Here is a 24,407-nt window from a genome sequence, read left to right as displayed (position 1 = left end):
AAAATGACCTGGAAAAGGAAGTCGCAAACCACTCCAGTATCTTTGCCGAGAAAAACCTCAAACTGGTCATGAAGAATCAGATATAACTGAAATTACTCAACAACAACTTCTTGACTCCTCTATCCACTGAGCCATCTAGTTGCCTGGAAGGTGAAGGTGTTTAATGCTGTTAACATATGGAGTAAAGCCTCAGCCCTACCATTTATTGCCATGACCTAGGACACCTCACTTCCTGCCTCTCAGCCCTAGCTTCCTCATCTGTACTACAGGGTGGGCAACACAGAGAGTCCCCCCCCCACCCCCGCCCAAGCAATCCCTACCTTCTATCTTAGTATCAATTCTAAAGCAGAAGAGCAGTAAGGACTAGGCCAGTGATGGTGAACAGATGGCACAGGTGCCAAAGATGACACACTCTCTGACACACAGAGTGTACTCTGCCATCCTCCCTCCTCTTCCTCCCTCCCCCCCCCCCAGTTTGTTACTAGAAAAGCAGAGGGACTCCAATGGAGCTGCTCCCCTCCCCCTCTCCACTGTGGCTGAAGACATTTTTTCACATGTCCCGCCCCTATGCATAGGAACCAATGGGAGTGCACAGGGGATAAGGTGGGCAGTTCACAGGAGGCAGAGCTAGAAGGGAGCAGGGCACTCAAGCCACTTCCCCTCCCCTCACTATACTCACTGAGGACATTCTTCACATCCCCGCCCTTCCACCCAACAGCCCAATGGGAGCACTTTCTGCCTCCCCTATGAGGAGTAAGGAGGTGGGTGGGGCATGGTGGTCTCTGCTGGTGGGCACAGCACTTGGGGGGTGGGGAGGGGCAGTTCTCCATCTCTGAAAGATTCACTGGACATCACTGGACTAGGCAATCAGGTCTAAGTGACTTGTCCAGGGTCACACAGCTAGGAAGTGTTTGAGGTCAGATTTACCTAGATCCTCTCCATTCTAGGCCTGACACTCTATCCACTGTGCTAGCTAACTTCCCTTAACATACAACATTCTGTACTAGTGTCTTAGGGTCCATTCTAGCTCTGACATTCCATTCTGTGAGGTCCTTTCCAGTTCTGAAACAATTCAAAGATTCCTTCTAGTTCTGACATTCCATGTTCTTCCAAGTTCTAACATTTTACATTCTAAAATCCCTTCCAGCTCTGATATTTCATAATGTTTTTTAAAAGTTGGTTGGTACAAAGAAGGCTCATGGGTATATTTGCAAAACTGCCTCAGTCTGGTTGTCATCAAGGTCTGAGACAGACTTTTCTGGCCCTTTTAACAGGAAGGTTGTGTGTTACTGCCACTCTAGTGATGGCAGAAATCCAGAGTTCTCCCTCAAAACTTCATGTACTTCTTTATAATAACTAACATTCATATAGCACTTACAATGTTCCAGGCACTTCACAAATATTACCTCATTTGATCCTCACAAAAACCCTAGCAGGTAAATGCTATTTTTATCCCCATTTGACAGATGTGAAAATTGAGGCAAAGAAGTCAAGTGTCTTCCCCAAGGTCACATAACTAATTAGTGTCTGATTGGCTTCGAACTGAGGCCTTCTTGACCCCTGGCCTGGCATTCTACCTGCTGAGCCACCTCCCTTGCCTCTTCTCCTATCTTTCCCACCAGTCCCAAACATCTAATAGCTAACATGGCAAGTAAATGAAATCAGATGCCATCATAAATATGACAACTTTATTAACATACACAGATGAGTACTGATGAATGATTATAGGGATAAAATCCGCTGTTTGTAAACAAATATATTAAGGAAAAATGCGTCTTTTGTGATATAAAGTGCAGGTACGTTTCATTATATACACTTCTGTCAGCATTGATGATCTTTTATAAGGACTATGAAACTGACATTTGGTTATGAGATAAAATTCTCTGAAAAGTATACACCTACATATTACAGTCTTCTGTTCCCCTCTTCTCCTAGAGAATCCCTCACCCTTGGGCCCAGAAAGAGCTGAGGGATGAAGGGTTCCGTTCCAGGGCAGCAACTTGTCAAATTAACCGGAAGGTCATCCACTTCCCAATAGGCTTTGGTCACCAAACATGCTACTCGGATTCCCTCCCCTGCTGGATTGTTGAGAGCAAAAAAGAAGCTGTTCCTAGAGGCAGAATACCAAAGACCAAGGGTCAGAGGGGAACCCCCCCAAAAAAAAGCAGAAACAAATATACAAGATCCTATGTACATCCTTCCATAGCCAGACACTACAAACATAGAGTAGTGGGGAGGCAGGGATTAGGGTTTCCAGCCTTGAAACCCAATGCAGGTGCCCGGGGGATCTCTCTTCCTTGGGACCAGCTGAGGGGAGGAGGCTCGGCAGAGCGTGGTCAAAGCCCCTTCTCTCAAAGCGGAGGGCCAATGTTTATTTTCACAGGCTTGTGCTCCCAGCTACCGGGAAGGGCTTCAGGGAAAAGAAGGAGTAGAGAGATGCCCTTCCAGGGAGCTCTCCAAGCCCTTCAGTCTCTTAGGATGAAGTCCAAGCCAGGGTGAAAGAGGATGGCTTGCTTCTGAGGAGCCTAGGAATGGCTGGGTCTGCAGGAGCGACAGCAGGCCTTACTGTAGTACCAGTGACTACAAAGGTTGACCTTGATGGCCAGAGCACAGTTGGTCCCTGGCTGATCCTGGCAGCTGTCATCTGGAGAAAAAAAAAATGCAGGGAAGTGTGGTGAAGGGTGATGCCGAAAGAAAGCCAGCAGGATCCTGGGGCAGTGCCTACCCCTAACCTCACCTTCCTAGAATTTAGCTGGCCTCCCTTTAGCCCACTCCATCTCTATGTGAGATTGCTGTTTGCAAAGCTATCTCAAAGCTCTCTTGTTGCTACCTCGAGAGAAGGTTGCAGTCAGGTAGGAAATGGGCTGCCCATTTCTTTGATTTTGCCTGAATTTACTAGACCATAATTCCTGGAACAGTGGGTCCTCAAGTCATGGTGTTCAATTTTGTGTGTCTCTGTGACTCTATTTGAGATTTTCTTGAAAGATACTGATAGGATTAGCTGTTTCTTTCTCTAGTTTATTTTATAGATTAGGAAACTGAGGCCAACAGAGGTAAGTGAGTTGCCCAGGATCACATAGCTAACAAGTATCTGAGGCCACCTAGCTGCCTTCAAACTGTAGTGTGTATTAAAATCAGAATTCTAACCCTAGATTAGTCCCTGGTACTTAAACTGCTTCTGAGCCTCAGTTTCCCTATATGTAAAATGGGAATATTTCTAGTTAGTAACCTTTCCTTTCCCTACCCATCAGAGGAAGCACAGGTTATTTACTGTCTAGAGGGAGATTTTATCTGTGCAAAAGAAAAACATGGCAGAAAGTCAAAGTGATGCCAGATACATAATTTGAGGAGCAAAGGGGGAGAGGTACTTGCTGATTTAGCACTGGAATGAAGAGAGTGGTATGATTGGGGATGATGGGACCATTTCTAACAAACAGTTAATCAGAAAGTGTTTACAAAGCCTCCTGGAAAGGCAACAGCAGAGGATATAAAACAATTATGAGATCCAATCCCTGCCACCTAAGAACGTATAGTCTAAATAGGAAGCCAAACCTCACAGTCATAAAACAATTAGAGAAGTAAACTATGCTAGCATATTAAGTAGGAAAAAAACTCTCTTTAAGACAGTGAAAAACTAAAATGGCTAGAATGGAGGAGTTATTTAGGAGAATAAAATGGGTTGGACAGACCATTGTCCTTGAAGAAATCTGCCCATCCAGGGTTTGATATTCCATACTGAGCCTATCAGACCAGTCCCAGGAGGCATAGCTAGAAGACAGAGGGTTCCAGACCCACAATGGCTCTCTACGGGTCACATCTCCAGGATTCCCCTCCAGCCCTTCTCACCTGGAGGTTCTGTAGGACATGGCTGCAAGTCACAGGTCTGCTTGGCGACCGGTTTCACCAGTGGGTCACAACCCCGAACAATATCTGTTCCTTGATAGCATTTCACATCACGCATTCTCACACCAACACCACAGGTTTTGGTGCACTAAAGAGAGCATAGAGAGTTCAGGTTTGGGTGAGGTTCTGCCCACCTCGAGCCAAACAGAGCAGGGACCCACATGCTAAGCAAGACACAAGTGTAGGTTAGTCTGATCCAACCTAGACAGCCTTTGAGATGGAGCCCAGAACAGGACACGCTGAGAGACACCAGTTTTGTGACTTTGGATGAGGCATGGTCTCATAGGCCAGCAATATCTTCCATCAAATAAGTTTTTGATAATCAATTTTAATTTTAATTTCAGGTCCACAGTCCCTCCCCCTTATCTCCCACCTCTCAGTCTCATTAAAAAAAGACTAACTATATTACAAACAAGTAGAGGCACACAAAACAAATTCTCACATTAGCCATGTTCAAAAAAGTCTCTGTCTGTACTCCAGGGCCATCTCAGGAAGTGTATAGCTTGTTTCCTGAGTTTTCTGGAACTGTGGTTGGTCACTGTGCTGATCAGAGTTCTAAAATGTTTTGAAGTTGTTTGTTTTTACAATATTTTTGTTATCAGGACAGCTAGGTGGCTCAGTGGATTGAGAGCTAGGACTAGAGTCCTGGGTTCAAATCTGACCTCAGACACTTCCTAGATATTTGACCCTGGACAAGTCACTTAACCCCCATTGCCTAGCCCTTACCAGTCTTCTGCCCTGGAACCAATAAACGGTATTGATTCTAAGATGGAAGGTAAGGGTTAAAAAAACCAACAATACTGTTCTAGTTCTATTCCCTTTACTCTGCATCAGTTCCTATAAGCCTTCGTGGATTTCTCTGAAATGATCCCTCTTGTCATTTCTTACAGCACAATAATATTCCATCACATTTAGAGACCCTCGCTTTTCTCGGCTTTCTCCAATTAATGGCCACCCCTCGATTTCCAGTCTCTGACACCACAAAAAGAGCTGCCAGAATTCAGATGGATTTCTCAATCTCACTACTACCTTTCATAGGGCTCTTGTGAGGATTAATGGTATGATGGTTATGCAAATCCTACAGCACGTTACAAATTGCTACATATTCTAGTGCTTGAGTAGAGATGGGGGAGCTGGAATTTTTTTTCCACTCCAATAAGAGCCTTGTTTTGTTTTCCAATTAAATCCATCCTTCCCCAGAGCTCCCTGTGCAGATGTTGCCCTTGGAAAACCCCACTTCACGGTACAGAGCAGTGAAGACGTCTGCTGACCCTGCCTCACTCCCTGCCAAGATCTCACAGACAGCAGACACAGCCCCCCTCTTTCTGGGTTCTTTCCTGCCCCAGTACAGGCGACCCTACATTGCACAGCCAAGTCTGAGGTCTCCAAGCTGTTTATCTGGTGCAAGTCCTGATAGGGCTTAGTTGGGAGAACCTTGGAGGACATACACAGCCAGCTTGGCATCCTCAGTCAGAGAGCAGAATCAACCTCTGGTGATCATACTGAAGGAGTCTCAAGGGGCCCTCCTGGGCCTTCTTAGGCCAAATGCAAGACATTTTACTCCAGTTAGCTCCTTGCTCTCAGACTTCCCAAGTGGCCTGGCTATCACTGGGCTCTAGGACATCTGATGTGTTGTGCTTTGGGAGTAGAATGGGACTTACACCAGTCTCTACACTTGGGACTCTGGATCAGGAAGGTAGCTACAAGCTGAGATAAACATGCAGATTGTCTACCATCTCTGAGGCAAAGAGATAGGTGCTGCTCCATCTTCTATCCCACAGGCGGCCATCCAAAGTCATCACACTGACCTCATTTCACCTTATTAAATCCGTAGGGTGGGGCAGAATTTAATTTGTTTTCAAGTCCTGAAAATGGCCTAAGCATAGTTCTAGGTTAATCTTCTCCTCCCCCTTCTTTAATCCCAAGCCCTGGACCAGAGAGAGCTGAGTGCTAGGCAGTAGATGATGGGGGACAGAACAGCAAAGAGAACATTTAGGCTTCACCCAGGGTTAATCAAGAAGAAAGAAGGGGACACCAAAATAAACTCAGATTGGGTGAATGACTTGAATATAAAGAAGGAAATTATAAGTAAATTAGGTGAGCACAGAATAGTATACATGTCAGATCTTGGGAAAGGGAAGATTTTAAGACAAACAAAAGTTAGAAAAAAAATCACAAAATGTAAAATCAATAATTTTGATTACATCAAATTAAAAAGCTTTTGTACAAACAAAACCAATGAAACCAAAATTAGAAGGGAAGCAAGAAATTGGGAAACAATCTTCCTAACAAAAATCTCTGATAACGGTCTAATTACTCAAATTTATAAAGAGCTAAATCAATTGTACAAAAAATCAAACCATTCTCCAATTGATAAATGGGCAAGGGGCATGAATAAGCAATTTTCAGTTAAATAAATCAAAACTATTAATAAGCACATGAAAAAGTGTTCTAAATCTCTTATAATCAGAAAGATGAAAATCAAAACAACTCTGAGGTATCACCTCATACTTAGCAGATTGGCTAACATAACAGCAAAGGAAAGTAATGAATGCTGGAGAAGATGTGGCAAAGTTAGGACATTAATGCATTGCTGGTGAAGTTGTGAATTGATCCAACCATTCTGAGGGCAATTTGGAACTATGCCCAAAGGGTACTAAAAGACTGTGTCCTTTGATCCAGCCATAGCACTGCTGGGTTTGTACCCCAAAGAGATAATAAGGAAAAAAAACTTGTACAAGAATATTCATAGCTGCACTCTTTTGTGGTGGCAAAAAATTGGAAAATGAGGGGATGCCCTTCAATTGGGGAATGGCTGAACAAATTGTGGTATATGTTGGTGATGGAATACTATTGTGCTCAAAGGTATAATAAAGTGGAGGAATTCCATGGAGACTGGAACAACCTCCAGGAAGTGATGCAGAGCGAAAGGAGCAGAACCAGGAGAACATTGTACACAGAGACTGATACATTGTGGTACAATCGAATGTAATGGACTTCTCCATTAGTGGCAATGCAGTGATCCAAACAACTTGGAGGGATTTATGAGAAAGAACACTATCCACATTCAGAGGAAAAACTGTGGGAGTAGAAACACCGAAGAAAAACAACTGCTTGAATACATGGATTGAGGGGATATGACTGGGAATGTGGACTCTAAATGAACATCCTAGTGCAAACACCAACAACATGGAAATGGGTTCTGATCAAAGACACAAGTAATACCCAGTGGAATTGTGCGTGGGCTACAGGAAGGGTAAGAGGAAGGGAGGGAGGGAAAGAATATGATTCTTGTAACCAAGGAATAGTGTTTGAAATTGACTAAATAATTTTTTTTTAAAAAACAGCAAAAAAACAAAAAAAAGAAAATTCTGGAAAACAAAAGAAGAAAGGAGAGGGAAGATCATCTGATTCAAAGTCAAGAGTCATCTGAGTCAAAGTCAATTGGGTTCAAATCCCAATTTGTAATTAAGTAATCAAAAATAATTTTATTCCAGGAACCATTTCTGTCTTCCTATTCCATGGCAGAGACCCATGATCATGAGCACTAGTGAGAGAACCTGAAGATGCCCCAACCTTTGCCCTCAGCCTGGCCCCAGTAGAGCCCTTAACAGGACTAGCAGGAGCCCCCAGACTGCTGCTCACCTCAGACCATGGCGTGGTATACCACTTGAAGCATGGTCTCTCAAAGCAGGTACTCTCCTCGGTAGGCTTCTTGGTGATGTCACAGTCTGGGGGGCTTCTCGTCTTCAGTTTCCCATTAGCCAGCTCCAGACACAGCACAATCCTTTTCTTCACCCCACGCCCACAAGTTGTATTACACTGGGAAGGATGGGCAAACAGACAGAAGGTAAGCCCTGGCAAAGATGAGAAAGGAGCTTGGGGTCAAGTTCTAGTTGGCTTCCCATGGTCCAAGGTCACTCACCCGCTCCCAATCCTGAGCCAGCCAATGAGCAGGGCAGTTCTTGTCCCCACAGGGGTGGATGGCCAGGGGCTTGGCTTCCATATTACACTGGGACTCGGGCACAACCCGCCCATCACTGGTCTTGCAGTAGACATGTCTGATCATCCTCCCCTGACCACAGCTTCCACTGCACTGCAAGGGGAGATGGGAGAGGGAGAGAAAGAAGCATGGGGAGGTGGGAAGGAAAGAAGGAAAGGGGGAGGGAGAAAAGGGAGGTAGTTTGAAGAGAAGGCAGGAGAACAAAGAGGGCCACAAGAGAATAAAGAGACAGAATTGTGAAAAAGAGATGGACGGAAGAAGAAATTAGGATGTCAGAAAGCAAGTAGCAGTGGGGGAGGGGGGTAGAGAGAAGAAGGGAAGGATAGAGAGGGAAGGAGGAATGAGGTAGTGTTTAGGAGTTATCAAAGGAAGGGACGAGGAAAAGGAGGAGATATGGAGAGAGAAAATATCGTGGGTTAGAAGGTTTCAAGTCATAAAAACTTGGCCAAGGGAGTGAATTTGAAGCCCAGATGGGTGACTGTTTACTGTGTTTGGCTCCCTCCCAAAGGACAAGGTGCTTCAGGTCTCAGGTGAAGGCAGTTGCCATGGTGACAGCTTATTTTTAGAGAATTCCAGAATCCAAAAAGATGGAGAGAATGCCCAGAAATAACCAGGAACCAGAGAGTTCCTTTCTGAACTCCTTTTTCTCACTCTCTGATCCTATGCACAGCCCAGAGAGATACCTCTCTGGACTGTCTTGCCCTTGGTGCCTTAGGAGGCAAGGAGACACTCACCGGTCCCCAGTCTGAGACAGTCCACTGGCGGTCACAGGGGGGGCCAGTGCAGTTCTTCTCTGCCACAGGCCTGGTGTTAATATCACAAAGCTTCTCGTCCTCAGAGCATCGGATGTCCCGGGTCACCACACTCCTCTCCCCACACCTGGCTGCACACTGAAGTCCAAAAGACAGGCAGAGGACAGAGGGAGTTATTAAGTTGGTATCCAGGAACTTCTTCCTATACTAGAAGCATTTATTTACCTAGAATCACAACTGACCTTATTCATAGATATAAGTTGAGGAACACTGGACCCTCCACCCCAATCCAAATGTCTCTGATGCCTGAAATTCTACCATTAGTGATTCATTCTTTTGAGTCAAGAATTTCCCTTCCTTTGAACTTTAAAAAAAGATGGGGCAGCTGGGTGGCTCAGTGGATTGATAGCTAGACCTTGAGATGGGAGGTCCTAGGTTCAAATCTAGCCTCAGACACTTCCTAGCTGTGTGACCCTGGGCAAGTCACTTAATCCCCATTGCCTAGCCCTTACTCTTCTGTCTTGGAACCAGTACATAGTATTGATTTTACTATGGGAGGTAGGTGTTTAAAAAAAAAAGGAAATACCTTTGAGAGATAGTGTATCAAATATCTAATACCTTAGAATGGATGCTTTTTTTTCTCTCTCTCTCTTAGTTGAGAGATTAAATATAAAGACTCCAGGTGTCTCTAGCTAGTAGATAGAGTGGAGGAAAGGTAGGGCAGTTGAGATTGCCAAAAGGGGAGTCTGGAACCTAACTTCACTGACCTCCCAATTTTGCTGCATCCTACCTCCACCCTGGGGGCAGTAGAGTGGTACAGTGGATAGAGCACTGTGCTGACAGGAAGATCTGAATTCAAATCTAGCCTCAAATACTTGCTAGCTATGTAACCCTGGGCAAGTCACTTAACCCATATTAGCCTCCATTCTTTATCTGTAAAATGGGGATGTACCAGAGAAGGAAATGGCAAACCACTCTAGGATCTTGCCCAAAAAACTCCATAGACAGAAGTCCATGTGGTCAGGTAGAGTCAGATACAAATGAGTATCAACCTCACTATTCTATCCACATCTGTCTTGGTGGAAGATATCTTTCTTGGTCTGAGACAATAACCTCAGACCACATCTCCCTTGCCTCCCAGAGAGTATTCTCTGTTTCTGGGGATCTCCATATCCCTTCAGGTGGTACCTCCATCTTGCATTTTTGCCCCATGCTGTGTGCAACTTTTTTTCCTCTGCAGGACCATAAGCTCCCTGAGGACAGGAACCATTTCATATGCATGCGTGTATCTCCCTGGGGCTGAGAACAGGGCTCAGATGAATAAATGTTTATTACATTTGAAAGACTGAGGACCTAGAATGGATGGTAGTTCCACCCTTCTTCCCAGTGGGTCTGCATGAAAAATAGCCCTTGACTGCTGTGCTCAACATGCTATCTTTCATATGTGAAGCCTTCCCTCAGGAGGCCATGAACTTTAAGCCAAGAGTAGGGATGGGAATCACACCGAGTGACCAAACTAGGCTTTCCGGCTCCTCGGGAGACTGATTCCACAACAGCTGAACGATTTCCTAAGCCATGAGTCCATTCATCTCAAACCAGAGTCCAAGTGGCCAAACTCCAGGAAAACAGAAGAATTTGGACTGATCCTTCAAGATCACTGTAATGGGAACACTCGTCCCAGTGTCTAGGGTGGGAAGCTCTCCTCAGAACTGGCGAGATCTGTCCCCAGGAGGTTGGGCCTCTCCCTGGGAGGCTGAGCTACCAAGCAGAATGTCTGGAGGTTTGAGCCATAACAGATCCCTCCCCCCAAACAAAACATAGCAATTAGGGTATTGGCTCCTTTGAGAATGCCTACCAATCACTCAAAGCTGGGACTCTGTAGTAAGACTAACTCTCGGGGGCAGCTGGGTAGCTCAGTGGGTTGAGAGCCAGGCCTAGAGACAGGACCTCCTAGGTTCAAATCTGACCTTAGATACTTCCTACCTGGGCAAGTCTCTTAACCCCTATTGCCTAGTCTTTACCACTCTTCTACCTTGGAACCAATACACAGTATTGATTCCAAGATGGGAGGTAAGTGTTTTTACAAAATGATTTTTATAAAGACTGACTCCCTAGAGCTGGTCCCTTTGTCAATCTAAGAACACAGTATTCAGGAAGAGAAAATGAGAGGGGGAAGGAAGAATTTTTTAATGACCAACCTGTCCAAAGTAGGGTATGGTGCTATGCAAGGTAGTAAGCACCCTGTCAATGGATTTATTCAACAGAAGAAACTATCAGAGACTTGAGGGTCTCTAAGGTCCCTTCCAACTGTGTCATTATATGATTTTGTGGTTCTCAGGTTCTAGATCCACATATTACAAAAACACACTCCTTCATAGTAACTCTCAAGGGTACACACACAATTTGTTCTTACCTCTGACCACTCTGACATCTCCCACTGCGGTCCACACGCTGGGTTCTTACAGGTCTTGCGCTCATCCGGCCGAGTGATCTCTGCAGACTCACACAAGTCGCTGTACACAGAGCTGTCAAAGCCAGGTGAGATCATCTTCCAGCAGCGAACGATGCGGAACTGATAGCCCTCCCCACAGGTTCGAGAACACTCACTCCAGCTACTGGTCTCCCACCTGAGAAGCAGAAAGAAGGGAATGAGGAAGGATTTGACTGGTTCTGCTTGGTCCTAGAGGACAGAATTTAGAGAAATGGGAGGAAGTTGCAAAAGGGAAAATTTAGACTTTGATATAAGGACCATCTTCTTAATAAATAATATTCTCAGAGCCAGCTAGGTGGCTTAGTGTATTCAGAGGTTGGCCTAGAGATGGGGTTCAAATGTGACCTCAGATACTTCCTAGCTGTGTGACCCTGGGCAAGTCATTTAACCCCTGTTGCCTAGTCCTTACCACTCTTCTGCTTTGAACTAATACACAGTATTGATTCTAAGATAGAAGGTGAGGGTTATGAAATTTTAAATTAAAAAAAAATTTTTTTAAGGGACACTCTTCACAAATGGAATGGGCTAGATTTCTTTTCCCTATTTTGTTGGAGGAAATTTATGTTCAAGTAGAAGTTACATGAGATGACCTCTGAAGTACCAACTTGGAGAATCTGTGATTCTCTGAAGGACTTGTAGGTGGAGGATTAAATAAAGTAGATCTGAGAGTCTGCCTGTTCTAGCACTGCTCACAGATTCCTAGGTAGTATAGTGAATGTTGAACCTGGAGTCAAGAAGAAGTCCAAAGTCTGAAGCCTCAAACACTTGATAGCTGTGGAACCCTGAGCAAGTCACTTAAGTCACTGCCTCAGTTTCCTCAACTCTAAAATGGGGATCACGTATAGCACCTCCAAGGGTTGTTGTGAGGATCAAATGAGGTCACATTTGTAAGAAAGCTTTCAGGACATAGAAGTTTAATAATAGCTCTTAGCACATAGTAAGCGCTTTCCTCAGGTCTTAGAGAATGTCGATTTAAATTCTGATCATCACTTATAACCTCTCTGGGCCTCAGATTTCTTATCTATAAAATGACAATGGGACTAAGACAACCTTTAAGACCCCTTCAGGCTCTAGAACTATGATCCTACAGTGCCTCAAAGTTTTAAGGTGGAACTCCTGCTACTGGGATGATGGAATAAATATTCTTTGGAAGAATGGAGTTCTAAGGCCAGCCAAACCCCAGAACAAGGTGTCCAGCTAAGCCAACTGCTGGTCCAATCCCTGAAAGAATAGATAGGGTGGGCACTTTTCCCCTGTCAGACAACACTATTGACCCCTCTTTGGAATAGTCTTTGCTCTACATTCAGAAATTGAGATGCCCTGTCCTCAGTGACCTTCTCCCAATCCCCTGTCCCTCTCCATTCAAATGCTTTCCATTTGGTTTTGACCACATATCCCAGCAGAAACAAGAGGCTATTAAGAGCCTCTATGGGGGCTTGGAAATGCCTGGCAGTCCATCAGGAGCTCTCTGCTCATCTCACCCTTTCACTCTTGACAAATGAGGGTGGCCTAGCTCCTTCTGACATTTCTTGGACATTCATAGGCACATTCTGCTTAGTCTTTGAGGAAAAGAGGTTAACTGAGGTAGAGACTGCTTTGGGAAGGAGGTGTTCTACTTTGGGCAAATAGGAAGCCTGGCAGGGTTGAGGGGAAGGAATAGGAGATTAATTATTTGGCTGCATAGTCAGTGATGCTTGATACACACACACACACACACACACACTACAAGGGACTTGGTTATTTAGGGACAAAGAGCCTCTTCTCACCCTCTGGAAGAAAGAAAACCAACTGCCTAGGAATCTTTCAGAGGCAGAACTGGTTAGACCATGTAGGACAAATAGACCTGGCTTAGATGCTTAAAGATAATTTCTAATAGCTTATAAAAAAAGTTTTTTAAAGACAAGAGGAAAGGAGAAAGGAACCCATCCATGGAATTCACATGTGAAGTAGAATTAAAAAACACCACAAGTTGTGAAATGATCCAACCATTCTGGAAGGCAATTTGGAACTGTGCCCAAAGGGTGCTAAAAGACTGCCTGCCCTTTGATCCAGCCATAGCACTGCTGGTTTTGTACCCCAAAGAAATATTAAGGAAAAAGACATACAAGAACATTCATAGCTGCACTCTTTGTGGTGGCAAAAATTGGAAAATGAGGGGATGTCCTTCAATTGGGGAATGGCTGAACAAATTGTGGTATATGTTGGTGATGGAATACTATTGTGCTCAAAGGAATAATGAACTGGAGGAATTCCATGTGAACTGGAACAACCTCCAGGAATTGATGCAGAGCGAAAGGAGCAGAACCAGGAGAACATTGTACACAGAGACTGATACACTGTGGCACAATTGAATGTAATGGACGTCCCTACTAGCAGCAATGCAATGATCCAGGACAATTCTGAAGGACTTATGAGAAAGAACACTATCCACATCCAGAGGAAGAACTGTGGGAGTAGAAACACAGAAGAAAAACAGTGGCTTGATCACATGGGTCGATGGGAATATGATTGAGGATGTAGACACTAAATGATCACCCTGGTGCAATTATTATCAATAATATGGAAATGGGTCTTGATCAATGACACATGTAAAACCCAGTGGAATTGCGCATCAGCTATGGGAGGGGGCAAGGGGAGGAGGGAAAGAACATGAATCTTGTAACCATAGAAAAATATTCTAAATTAATTAAATTTTTTTCAAAAAAAAAAAGAAAGAAAGAAAACATCACACATGCACACATATACACACATCACTACTACCACTACCATCTACATTTTCTAGCTCCCAGGAAAACATGACAGCATTTCTGTTCAGGAACTGCATTTGTTTTCCTAGCCTCATTCCCTACAATAGCAAGAAGGCAGTGGCCCCAGTCTGTCCTCCCAGAAATCCCTCACCTCTATCCCTCATGTGGACTCACACAAAGCCTTGTGTACTTGACTGTATCTCCTCGAGAGCAAATCCTAATTCTGAGGCCCATGAGTTATGGCCACAGAGGAAATTATGGAGAGGTGCTGGAGACATTACCTCGGCTGGCATTCCCTCCCAGCACAGAACTCATGGACAGGCTCCGGGCGGGTCAGGGCATCGCAGTAGCTGTCATCAACCTCAATCCCATCATAACGGACACACATGGCATATGTTGACATGACCCCTAGTTTCAAGGCAGAGAAAAATAAATTCATTGGGACTTTGAAGGACTTCTTTATTCCTGACATCCTCAGTGGGTCTGAATGTGGATCTGGCAAAGAAATAGGAACCTGGAGGAAGTGCCTATCACACATATGCCAAGTCAATGGCTCAAAATCTAGGTGGTATCTAGAGACATTTTCCTGGGCTGTTGCATTAAGCAGTAATGGCCAACCAGTTTGTCCAGGCTAATGAATAAATGGGCTAGGAATCTCAGAAACTCCTAAACTTAGAGCTGGAAAGGGCCTTAGAGATCATCTAACTCAACCCCTTCGCTTTATAGATGAGGAAGCTGAGGCTCAGAAAGGTCAAATAGCTTACCCAACCTCACATAGATAAAAAATATCAGAGATAGGATTTGAACCCAGATCATCTAATTCCAAAGTCTTTTCACTATAGCAGGCTGCTTCCCACTCCCCAAATCCCTTTTCCAACACTCTTTTCCAACAGTACTCCAGAGCCCACCATAAACCTCAAGCCCAGTGGCTCTCTTCCCAGGCAAAACTGGACCTCTACCATCAACTCAGAAAAGATCCAGGGATGAGATGTAAAGGCCCTCCAGAGGAGGGAGCATGAGGGTGATAGAGGTTGCCTCTATCCTCTTTCCATTTTCCATCAGGTTCATCTGAGATAAAGGGCAGCTCTTTCAGAGAGTTGCAGGGGTCAGCAGTGCATAGCAGAACCCTCTACCAACTCTATCTTGCTAGGCTTCAAGATCTTCTTGTCATTGGATGGCAATAATGACCTATTATCCCAATGCAAGGTGGGAATGGCCTCCCTGAAAATAGACAGGAACCAACTTTTGGGGAAAGCCAGTGGACTCCAGTGCCTCAGGCCAAGCTCTAGGAAGAGACAAATAGGGCAGGCTACCCCATCTCCTAGGTTCTTAGGTGCATGCCCTATTGTCCTCTGGGAGATCATCTTCCCTACACCACCATGGAAAACCTACAGAGGACTATTTTCCAAAGGAAGTAAACACACAGTATCAGCTCTCTTTTGCCTATCTCCTGGAAGAATTTCTGATCTCTCTCTCTCTCTCTCTCTCTCTCTCTCTCTCTCTCTCTCTCTCTCTCTCTCTCTCTCTCTCTCTCTCTCTCTCTCTCTCTCTTTGTCTCTCTCTATGTCTGTCTCTATGTCTCTCTCTATGTCTGTCTCTCTGTCTCTCTCTCTCCCTCACTGGAGCAGAAGACTATCAATTCCTTCTTTCTGCTCTATGAACTAGAACTTATCTGAACCACAGAATGTCAGAGCTACAAGAAATCTTAGAGATTATCTCTTGCAATACCCCCAATTTGTAGATGTGGAAAATGAGACACAGAGAAGAAGAGCAACTAAATGCACAAGGCCACACAGCAAGTTAGTGGTAGAGTCAGAATTAGAACACAGGTCCTACCTCCTAACTCCCAATCTTAGCACTCTTTCCCCTAGGCCACACTGCTTCTCATCAGTTATGTACCCTGTGCCTCGATTTCTCTGTATAATAAAGATGCTAATATTTAGAGGCTTTCATGGATCACAAAAGCATGAAATTCAAATTTTACTCACTTCCCACCAGCTAAATTTGCATTCCTGAAAGGCCAGAGGTACAAAATATCACTGAACTTCAATCTTCACCCCTAACCCCTGCCCTGCTTCTCAGAGCCTTATGAGGAAGAGTAAGGACCTGGACTGCCAACCAAGCCCAGAATAAAATGAAAAGTGGGCCATTGTTATGCCCTCCTCCCAAATTTCTTCTGAAGAAGGACAAAAGGCTTAAGCAAGGAAACTGGGGTGCACTGGGGAGGTAGGGAAGAAAGGAGATCAATGTTCCCAGAAGCAATGAAGTTGAAAAGGTATATTTGGAGGGGGAGAAGGTTTTTTTTTTTTAGGATGATTCCTTCATCTTCCACCAACCCCCAATCCTCAGGCGAGTGCCCAGTTGTCCTGACTTAAAGTTAGAACAACATTGTAACTTAAAATTATAGAGCTTGTTCATATTTTTAAATGTTATGTGCTGTGAACATAATAAAATTTATTCAGATCTAAATATGAAATGATTCAATTTCTAGCTACCAGGCCAAATTCATGTTTCCTGGGTCTCTTTGGTCAGGAAAAATCTTTTCTAGCTTTAAACATTGATTACTTTTAGAGAGAGCACTGAATTTCTAAACCCCACTGAGAAATTCTACATATTGAAACTGATTTCCAAAATGGCACTGATTTCTCTAAATACCAGCAATTGCAGTTAGAATGAACAGTGGATAGAAGGAAGCCAAGGAGAGAAGCAGCAAGGCAGGAACTTGGTCTAGAAGAAAGGATATTGCACTATTTGTCCAGAAACCTAGCTTTGAGTTGTGGCCCTGCCACTGACTCACTGCCAAAGACCCCAGAACCTTTTATTCTCTCTCTAGATTCTGGTTTCCTCTTTTGTAAAATCAAGAGGGTTGAGCTGAGGTGGTCTTCCAGGACCCTTACAATTCTAGCATCCTGATTTGGGATGCATGAAAGCTTGAATCCTTCCTGACTTACCTAGAACACATTCCTGCCCTGGTTTCCATATGATCTAACTCTTTTCTATTTCTATTTCATATGGATGAACCTCAGTTTTCCAACTAATCTGTCCAAACCTTGAAATTGGGAGTCTTACTTATTTCTCTTGTCCCTGTCTCCCAACACCACTTAGCACTTTTCTGGGTACAAAGGGAATTGAACTGAAATGAATTGACCCCTAAAAGTTTTGTATAGTCAGCTTAGTATGAATACTGGGGAGGAAAGTGATGTTTTCTGTTTGGATATTGGGGAAACAAGTGGAGGATTGGTTTTTCAAGACTACCTTCAAGACGAACGTAGAATGTCAGAGTTAGAAGAACATGGAATGTTAGAAAACAGAATATTAGTATTAGAAGAGACCTTCAACATGGAATGTTAAGACTAGAAAGGACTATAGAATATACAACAGTAGAGCTTGAAAAATGACCTTAAAACCTGAAATGTCAGAGCTATAAGAGACCTTAAACATGGAATGTTGAAACGTAAAACACAGAATGTCAGAGCCCAGATGTTAGAACATAGAATATCAGTGCTAGAAGAGACATCAAAAATAGACTGTTAGAATATGGAATGTCCCAGCTGAACAGGATTGAAAATGGAATTTAAGAACACAGAACATAAAATGCCAAGCTAGCAGGGACCTTAGAATATAGAATGTTAGCACTGGAAGGACCTTAAATATGGAATGTTAAAACATAGGCTGTAGACTATCAGAACTGGGGGGGGGGTGGACTTTCAAAACCATCTAGTCTAATTCTCTCATGTTACATATGGGGAACCTGGGGTCCAGTAAGGAAGTGGGGATCCAGAGAGAGGTATTGGTGAAGCACTCTAGTAGGGGGATTCGACACAAATAACTAAACTGCATAACTGTATACCATAGGTGCACACAAAAGATGCAAACTAATTTCAATGTGAGGGAAAAGCCAATGCTAGCTGGAGACATCATGGAGGTCTCAATGGAGAAATCAGACTTTGATCTGGGCTTTAAAGGATGGGCAATAATTAAATAAAGAGAAGAACTTAGAAGGAATTATAAGCATAGGGGATAGAACCAGTCATGATCTTGGAATAAAGGAGAAAGAACTCTGGGATCTGGAGTCAAAGGTCTTGGGTTATAATACCAGTTCTTATTAGCTCTAAAATGTCTTTGGACATGTTTTTTCACCTGTCTCTCAAATTTCTCATATGTAAAATGAAGCAGATGGTATAGATGATTTCTGAGGCTAAATGGTATGAACCTACGATTCAGTGACTAAGGCTGGTTCTTGTAAGGACATCAATTTCCCCACAATCAAAGGCATTCTTGATTTTGTTCTCCCTTACCACATCCTCTGATATGCCACTGCATCTGTGATCTTATCAATGTAGGTATTCTCTCCAACAATGCAGACTACCATTGAACCAGTTAACTCTACTGAAACACCCATGAGGGAAAAAAAATCCATCTTTGGACCAGCACCCATCTGCTACCATTTCCTAAAACCTCAAGCTAGACATAACAAACGAGAGATGACACAGGGTTTTTCCCCTCTGTCCCCATGCCCCCCCCTAAAAAAAGTATAGCCAGACAATAGATTCTATTTTCTTTCTTGCCAAAGTTAGACTGTACAATCTTCATCCTTGGGGAAGGGAGTTTTCCCCCTAAACAATCTGATTTGAGTATCCCATAGCCCCCAGGGACTCCAGCTCTGAATTCTAAGTCATCACAGATTTTGAAAGTTCACCAGATCTTTGACGGTTATAAGGATACTTCTCTAATATTCTAATGGTGTCATCTTTGAGGAAACTGTGGGGGCTAATTCATTAGTAATGAGGGCCAGATTGTTTCCTTTGTCTCATAAAGACAAGACTGGAAGGGAGTTCGGGGGCATCTACTCCAGTCTCTTCATTTTACAAATGAAGACAATAAATACTAGGGAGGTATAAGTGACTTCCCTAAGATCATACAAGCAAGATAGGATTTGAACCCATGTGTCCCCAGAGCCAGAGTTCTATCCTTTGTTCTCTCTTACAACAACATACTCCACTGGATGGAGATCATCTCATCATTGCTGACTCAATGTCAACCCAATCAAATCATTCAGGTGAATTCAACCAGATCATCTATCAGTATTAATATTATCAGATCATTATCATATGTAGATGCCACTTTCAAATTTAAGGAAGGGAGAGAAAGATGAGACTTAAAACATTTACCAGGCTTTAAGCACTCTATGACACAAGGTCTAAGGGACTTATAAGTTAGGGAGTTTAAGGCTGATGGGGCTAAAGGTATTGCCATCAGCATAAGGGCATATCATCATAACCACACACACCCACATCGATAGCTTTCCTTCCTAAAATGACTAGGATTCCAAGATTGTTAAGCCTCCATCACTTAATGCTTCTGCTCCCTACTGATTTGTGTAGGTTGGTTCTTTTGGCACAACCAGGGAGCCCAGGAAGCAGGGCACCATCTGCTTATCTAGGGTGTCATAATGAATTGATCCTACTCCCCAAATATCATGGCTCTGATGGAAAAGCCCTAACCTGTGTGAGATGAAGTAGGCTTGAGACTTTCCCTCTCCCACCTACTGTTTCACTTCACCCTGACAACTATCATTGGGGAGATAATTAACTGGTACTCTCCATTTTACAGATGAAGACAGTCAAACCCAGATATGAAAAGTAACTTGCATAGCATCCCTCTTCAAATTGCAGACAAAGCTGGAATTCTGCAATCTTCTAACTCTGAGCAAAGGAATTCTTTCCCCTTTCCATCTTTCTAAAACAAAGCTGACCTCCTTTAAATTTGATCTCAGAAAGGACCTCTATTTTGATTGCCAAATAAAGTCCTGGAACCTTAGAACTACAAGGAACCTTGGAGTCCAACTCCCTCATTTTATCGAGAAGGAAACTGAGACCTAGAGAGGGGAAGCAACTTGCCCAACCAAGATCACATCTTAGAAAGATGTGATAGAAAGCCAGGCTTTCTAAGCTAGCCACTTAATGTGTCTGATAGTCAATGTGAGTTAATTTTTTACTTAGTATGGAAAGATCCAGTCAAATCTATCAGAAATTTGAAGTGGAGCCAAGATTAGAGAAGTTGGTTCATTTTTTAAGAGGCTTAAGCTAGTACTGACAGTCATATCTCTCTTCCTTTGGTGTTGACTAGCATGTGGCTAGTTTGCTCAGTAATCAACACACTGTGCTACTAAGGTAAAGCTTAAGGGTCCAATCCCATGTGGGTCAGCTAACTTCCTCCCACTCTGTGGCCATACATAGCAACCTAACATCAGGCATGCATTCTGCAAACATTTGTTCTTGCTTCTGATGGGACTTTTTGGTTCATTTTAACCCATTCCCATAACTGGGGGAGGGGGGGGAGACTCAAAAGCAAGTACCCTAGTGATGATGCTAGGACATCATCAAGCTTTAGATTTAGTCTTAACAGAAACTAGAACCTACTTCAGTTCTCTCAATTCTAATTGAAGTTTCTCTTCCCCACAAATCCAAAAGATCTCTAAATAGGCAAGAGACCATCTAGCCCTTAAATCCACCCCTCCCCCCAAAGCAATTTTTACGCAAATGTTTTCTCAATGTCTTATTGCTTTTAAGAATGTTTCTCTCCCATCTATCTATACTATGAACTCTCGGTTATTTGCATGTTCTTTCCTAAGATAAGTCATTTAATTCCAAGGTAGTCTTTTTCTTGACTTTCCACCACCAGGAGTTTCTGAAACACCTCCACTATTCTCCAACCCCTACCTCACTCAGCCTGGAAAACAAATTCACTTAAATACCGCATTTGTCCAATCAAAGTACAATTAGGAGGAAAAATCTGCTGGGGGGAAAATTTGTGGCAAAATCAGATCTATGTGACTTTGGATTATGCTTTTCACTTCTCATTAGCATAGATAATTACAAGTTGATCACAACTGGTTTGTGAGCTTCTAGAGGGGTAGCTCTGTGGTTTTATTATGTACACAGTGGCATCAAACTTAAGGAGAAATGAATACTGTATTGTGTTTTTATTTATTTTGTTAAACATTTCCCAATTACATTTTTTTAAGTTCTCTCATCTCTCATCTTGGAGTCAATATTGGCTCCAAGGCAGAACGCTAAGGGCTGGGCAATTGGGTTTAAATGTCTTGCCCAGGGTCACACAGCTAGGAAATGTTTAAGGTCAGATTTGAACTCAGGCTCTCAGTTCACTGAGCTGACTGCTCAATTAGATTCTAACCTGGTTTTTTCCACTTTGTGCCCTACAGGCTAGGTGTTGGACATCTCCGGTGTACAAGCAAGTTCAATTTTCAATAATATCATCCCTTCCAGCTCCAGCATTCTCTGTGCTACATCTAATGTTTCCTGCTCCAACCATCATGGTTTCTATCCTAATACCTTTAAGATCCTGTAGTTCTACTCTGACATTCTATGTTCTAGGGCCTCCTCCAGCTCTGATATTCTCGGGTTTGTCAGGCTCCTTTCCGATCTGACATTCTGTGGCACTAGGAGGGTTTCCTTGATAATGATGGGAATGGAGAGGTGATGGTGAAGGTGATAGTGAGGTAATGATGATGACTCATGCATTGGGATGTGGGCTCAATGGTGGCTGCAAATCAAAACTCATGCATGACATCTACCTGTTGTGCAGGTGGAGCTACAAGGCTCGTGGGAAGAGAGCTTCCACCTGTACATGTCAGCAGGACTCACACCTTGCTTCCTGGACTTGGGCCTGGTCCTAGAAACAAAACCAACCACAGAAATTGACGAGGAAAAACTCCAGCCTGTCCCGCAGAAGCCTCCAGCTGATTCTGGGGCTTGGATTTTGGCATTGTGTAGTAGTAGAAAGGGGTTAGTTTGGGTTTGTTTGTTTTTTCAGTGTGTGGTTTTGTTTTATTTTGTTTGTTTTTTCAATAACATATCTGTCCTGATTCCCCCAGTAGATTCCCCAGCCTGGCTAGAGTTAGAGCTTCCACTCTCTAGAAATAGAGAAAATGGGATAAAAGCACCCATAAGGAGAAACAATTTAGAACTGCACAAAAGTCTATTTCTTTGATTTTCTGTGGGGTTTTGTCTCCCAGCTCAAAATCTCATCCTAAACCTCCCAGGTAATAAAGGTGTGGCCTCTCCTTCCAGAAGAAGACAGGAGGAACCAATGGCCTCTTAGACACTCTGCCCAGCTCAAGGCTCCCTATGAAAGCATGAGCTTTTTGGAATATGAGCTTCTCAAACCCCAATTCTTTGCTCTTTTCCTCTTTGCTGAGCTGGGGTGGTAAGCTTCAGACCTTTGAGGCTGCAGAAAAGGCATCCCTAGACTGAAAACATCTGAGTTCTTTCTGCTTCCCCCTCCTCAGCTGGAGATGTTTAATTGAATGGTGGACACCAGCCACTTGGCCAGCAAAGCCTCATAAAAGTCAGCTGTGAGTACCGCAGCCCCAGCTCTCTGCACTGCCAAGACTCCTTTTGACTCCCCCGTTCACATTTCAGCTCAGGTCTGGGTCCACACACACAAACTGGCTTTTTGTAGTTGGGTTTTTTTTTTTTTTCAAAAGAAAGCACAGATGAATTATAATTATGTGAAAGCAGTAGGGCTGAAAGGGACCTTAGAACACAGAATGTTCAAGCAAGATGGGACCTCAGAACATAAAATATTAAAACATAGAATGAAGCTAAAGAACCATCTGATCCACCCTTTTCATTTTTCAGATGGAGAAACTGAGGTTCAGAGGCAGGAAGTAATGAATCCAAAGTCAAATAGCTAGTGATAAACTTAGGACTTGAACCAAGAATGATAAGAGCTGGGTTATTGGGGTTAAGTGACTTGCCCAGGGCCACACAGCTAGGTAGAATCAAAAATCAAATTTGAACCCAAGACCTCTCAACTCTAGGCCTGGGGCTCTATCCACTGTGCTACCTAGCTGCCCCTAACTCAGTTATTTTTTAAAATAACATTGTTAGATTATTCTAACCTTACTATCTATATTCCTTTCCTTAATCTGGTTTTGAGGTACAAATACAACCTAAAAATTCAATTTAGAAACTCAGTTTGTACCTTCTACCAATAGCAGTAAACTACTGTGACTTTGAGGTTTCACCTCCAAAAAGAGCAAGCAGAGGAGGTGTAAGCCAGACCTCAAGGACAGTTCTTCCTGAACTAGCCCAAGATCTGCCTGGAAAAGGGAGAGTATGGTAAGGATCCTATCTTATTTGCTCTGAACCAGATAACTTGGACCCTAAACCCCATTTTAAGGCTTGAACCAAATTCTCACCATATATTTCCTTTCCCTTTTGGGCCATGAGACATAACCTAAAGGTGGGCTTGGGTTTATGACAATTTATTTTTTATTTTTATGCCCTTTCTGTCTTAGTAACTTTTGTAGGCAAGGGCTAGGCAAACAGGATTAATGTCTTGTCAGTGTCGCATAGCTAGGAAGTGTTTGAGGTCAGATTTGCACCCAGGACCTCCTGTCTTCAGGCCTGGAGCTCTATCCACTGAACCATCCAGCTGCCCTGCATTCTTGTCATTATAATAGGACCCAGGTTATTAGCAAATTCAATAATTGGCATGGTATAATGTAAAGAGCATTGAACTTGGACCCAAAAGTCATGGATTCAAGTCCTGGTTTTACTTCCTAATCATAAGAGCTCTTTGGGCAGGGTAGAAATTATCCCACAGTTATGTTGTGATTGTTCCTTGTGAACTAAAGTACTACAGAATAGTGTTATTAACCAGCATCATGTTTAGACAGCTATCATCAACTAAAGCCATCTGTGGATTTAAATGGGGAACTCCTGTTCAGATTTCATAAGCAAGCATGAATAATGCTGATCTTTCTTTTCCCAGAGGAGTCCCACCCTCATGCTAACACGGGGCCTTAATTATTCTGACAAATAGGCTCTAGCTAATGATTTGTTCATAGCTGTTCCCCATTTACTGGCGGCACACCTAGTTCTGGACTTTAGTCAGGAGGTGGGAGGGAAAAAAGGAGAAGGAAAAGAAGAGAAAGTGAAGAGAGAGAGAGAATATTAAGTAGGATGGAAAGAGGAAGAGAGATAAGAGAAAAAAAGAAAGAGGGAAATAAAAAAGAAGAAAGGAAAGAGAACCAATGAGAGGACCACAGAGAGGAGAAAGAGACTAGGAGAGGGGAGAGAGGAGGAAGGAAAGAATGGTATGACCAATCATTCATTTTACAATTAAGGAATCCTAGAGACGGACTTGACTTGCCCAGGGTCACGTAGGTGGTAAATTGGCAGAAGTGAGGTTTGAACCCATATCCTCTGACTCCAAAACCATTGTACCAATTGTCCATTCTACTAAGCTGCTTTATTTGAAAAACACATAACTGTATATGGTGTCTAGAGTTCTGGTTTTCAACAGCTTTCCATTTTTCCCCAAACTAGGAGAAATGAAATGAGCCACACCCCTCTAGAGTGAGGAAATGCTGCCATCTTTGTCTTGGTGGTTACATGTAAGTGCACTCAGCCCAGTATGGTGACTAATGTTTGACTTTTTTTGATGGGGGAAGAGGGGTGTGATTCAAAACCAGCTCTTGA

At 43.3% G+C, this 24,407-nt stretch overlaps 1 protein-coding gene across 5 annotated transcripts in view; it reads right to left on the bottom strand.

Annotated features, from left to right (window-relative positions):
* Positions 1–1,674: 1,674 nt before the first annotated feature.
* The window catches only part of ADAMTSL2 (ADAMTS like 2), a 53,396-nt gene continuing 30,663 nt past the window's right edge, over positions 1,675–24,407 (bottom strand). For 4 of the 5 annotated variants that reach the window (XM_007475238.2, XM_007475239.2, XM_007475240.2 and 1 more), the window contains 8 exons: positions 21,494–21,591; positions 14,178–14,304; positions 11,072–11,285; positions 8,641–8,796; positions 7,829–7,999; positions 7,549–7,725; positions 3,847–3,991; positions 1,675–2,644 (listed from right to left, as the gene is read on the bottom strand). In XM_007475238.2, coding sequence (XP_007475300.1) covers positions 2,526–2,644; positions 3,847–3,991; positions 7,549–7,725; positions 7,829–7,999; positions 8,641–8,796; positions 11,072–11,285; positions 14,178–14,304; positions 21,494–21,591 — 1,207 coding nt within the window. In that variant the 3' untranslated portion in view covers positions 1,675–2,525. The remainder of the gene's footprint in view (positions 2,645–3,846; positions 3,992–7,548; positions 7,726–7,828; positions 8,000–8,640; positions 8,797–11,071; positions 11,286–14,177; positions 14,305–21,493; positions 21,592–24,407) is intronic. The other variant, XM_007475241.2, reaches the window with a different exon arrangement.

This window comes from Monodelphis domestica, chromosome 1 (assembly GCF_027887165.1).
Source record: "Monodelphis domestica isolate mMonDom1 chromosome 1, mMonDom1.pri, whole genome shotgun sequence".
Classification (NCBI taxonomy): domain Eukaryota; kingdom Metazoa; phylum Chordata; class Mammalia; order Didelphimorphia; family Didelphidae; genus Monodelphis; species Monodelphis domestica.
The sequence above is the reverse complement of the archived record's forward strand: the minus strand, read 5'-3'. Positions and strand labels throughout refer to the sequence as shown.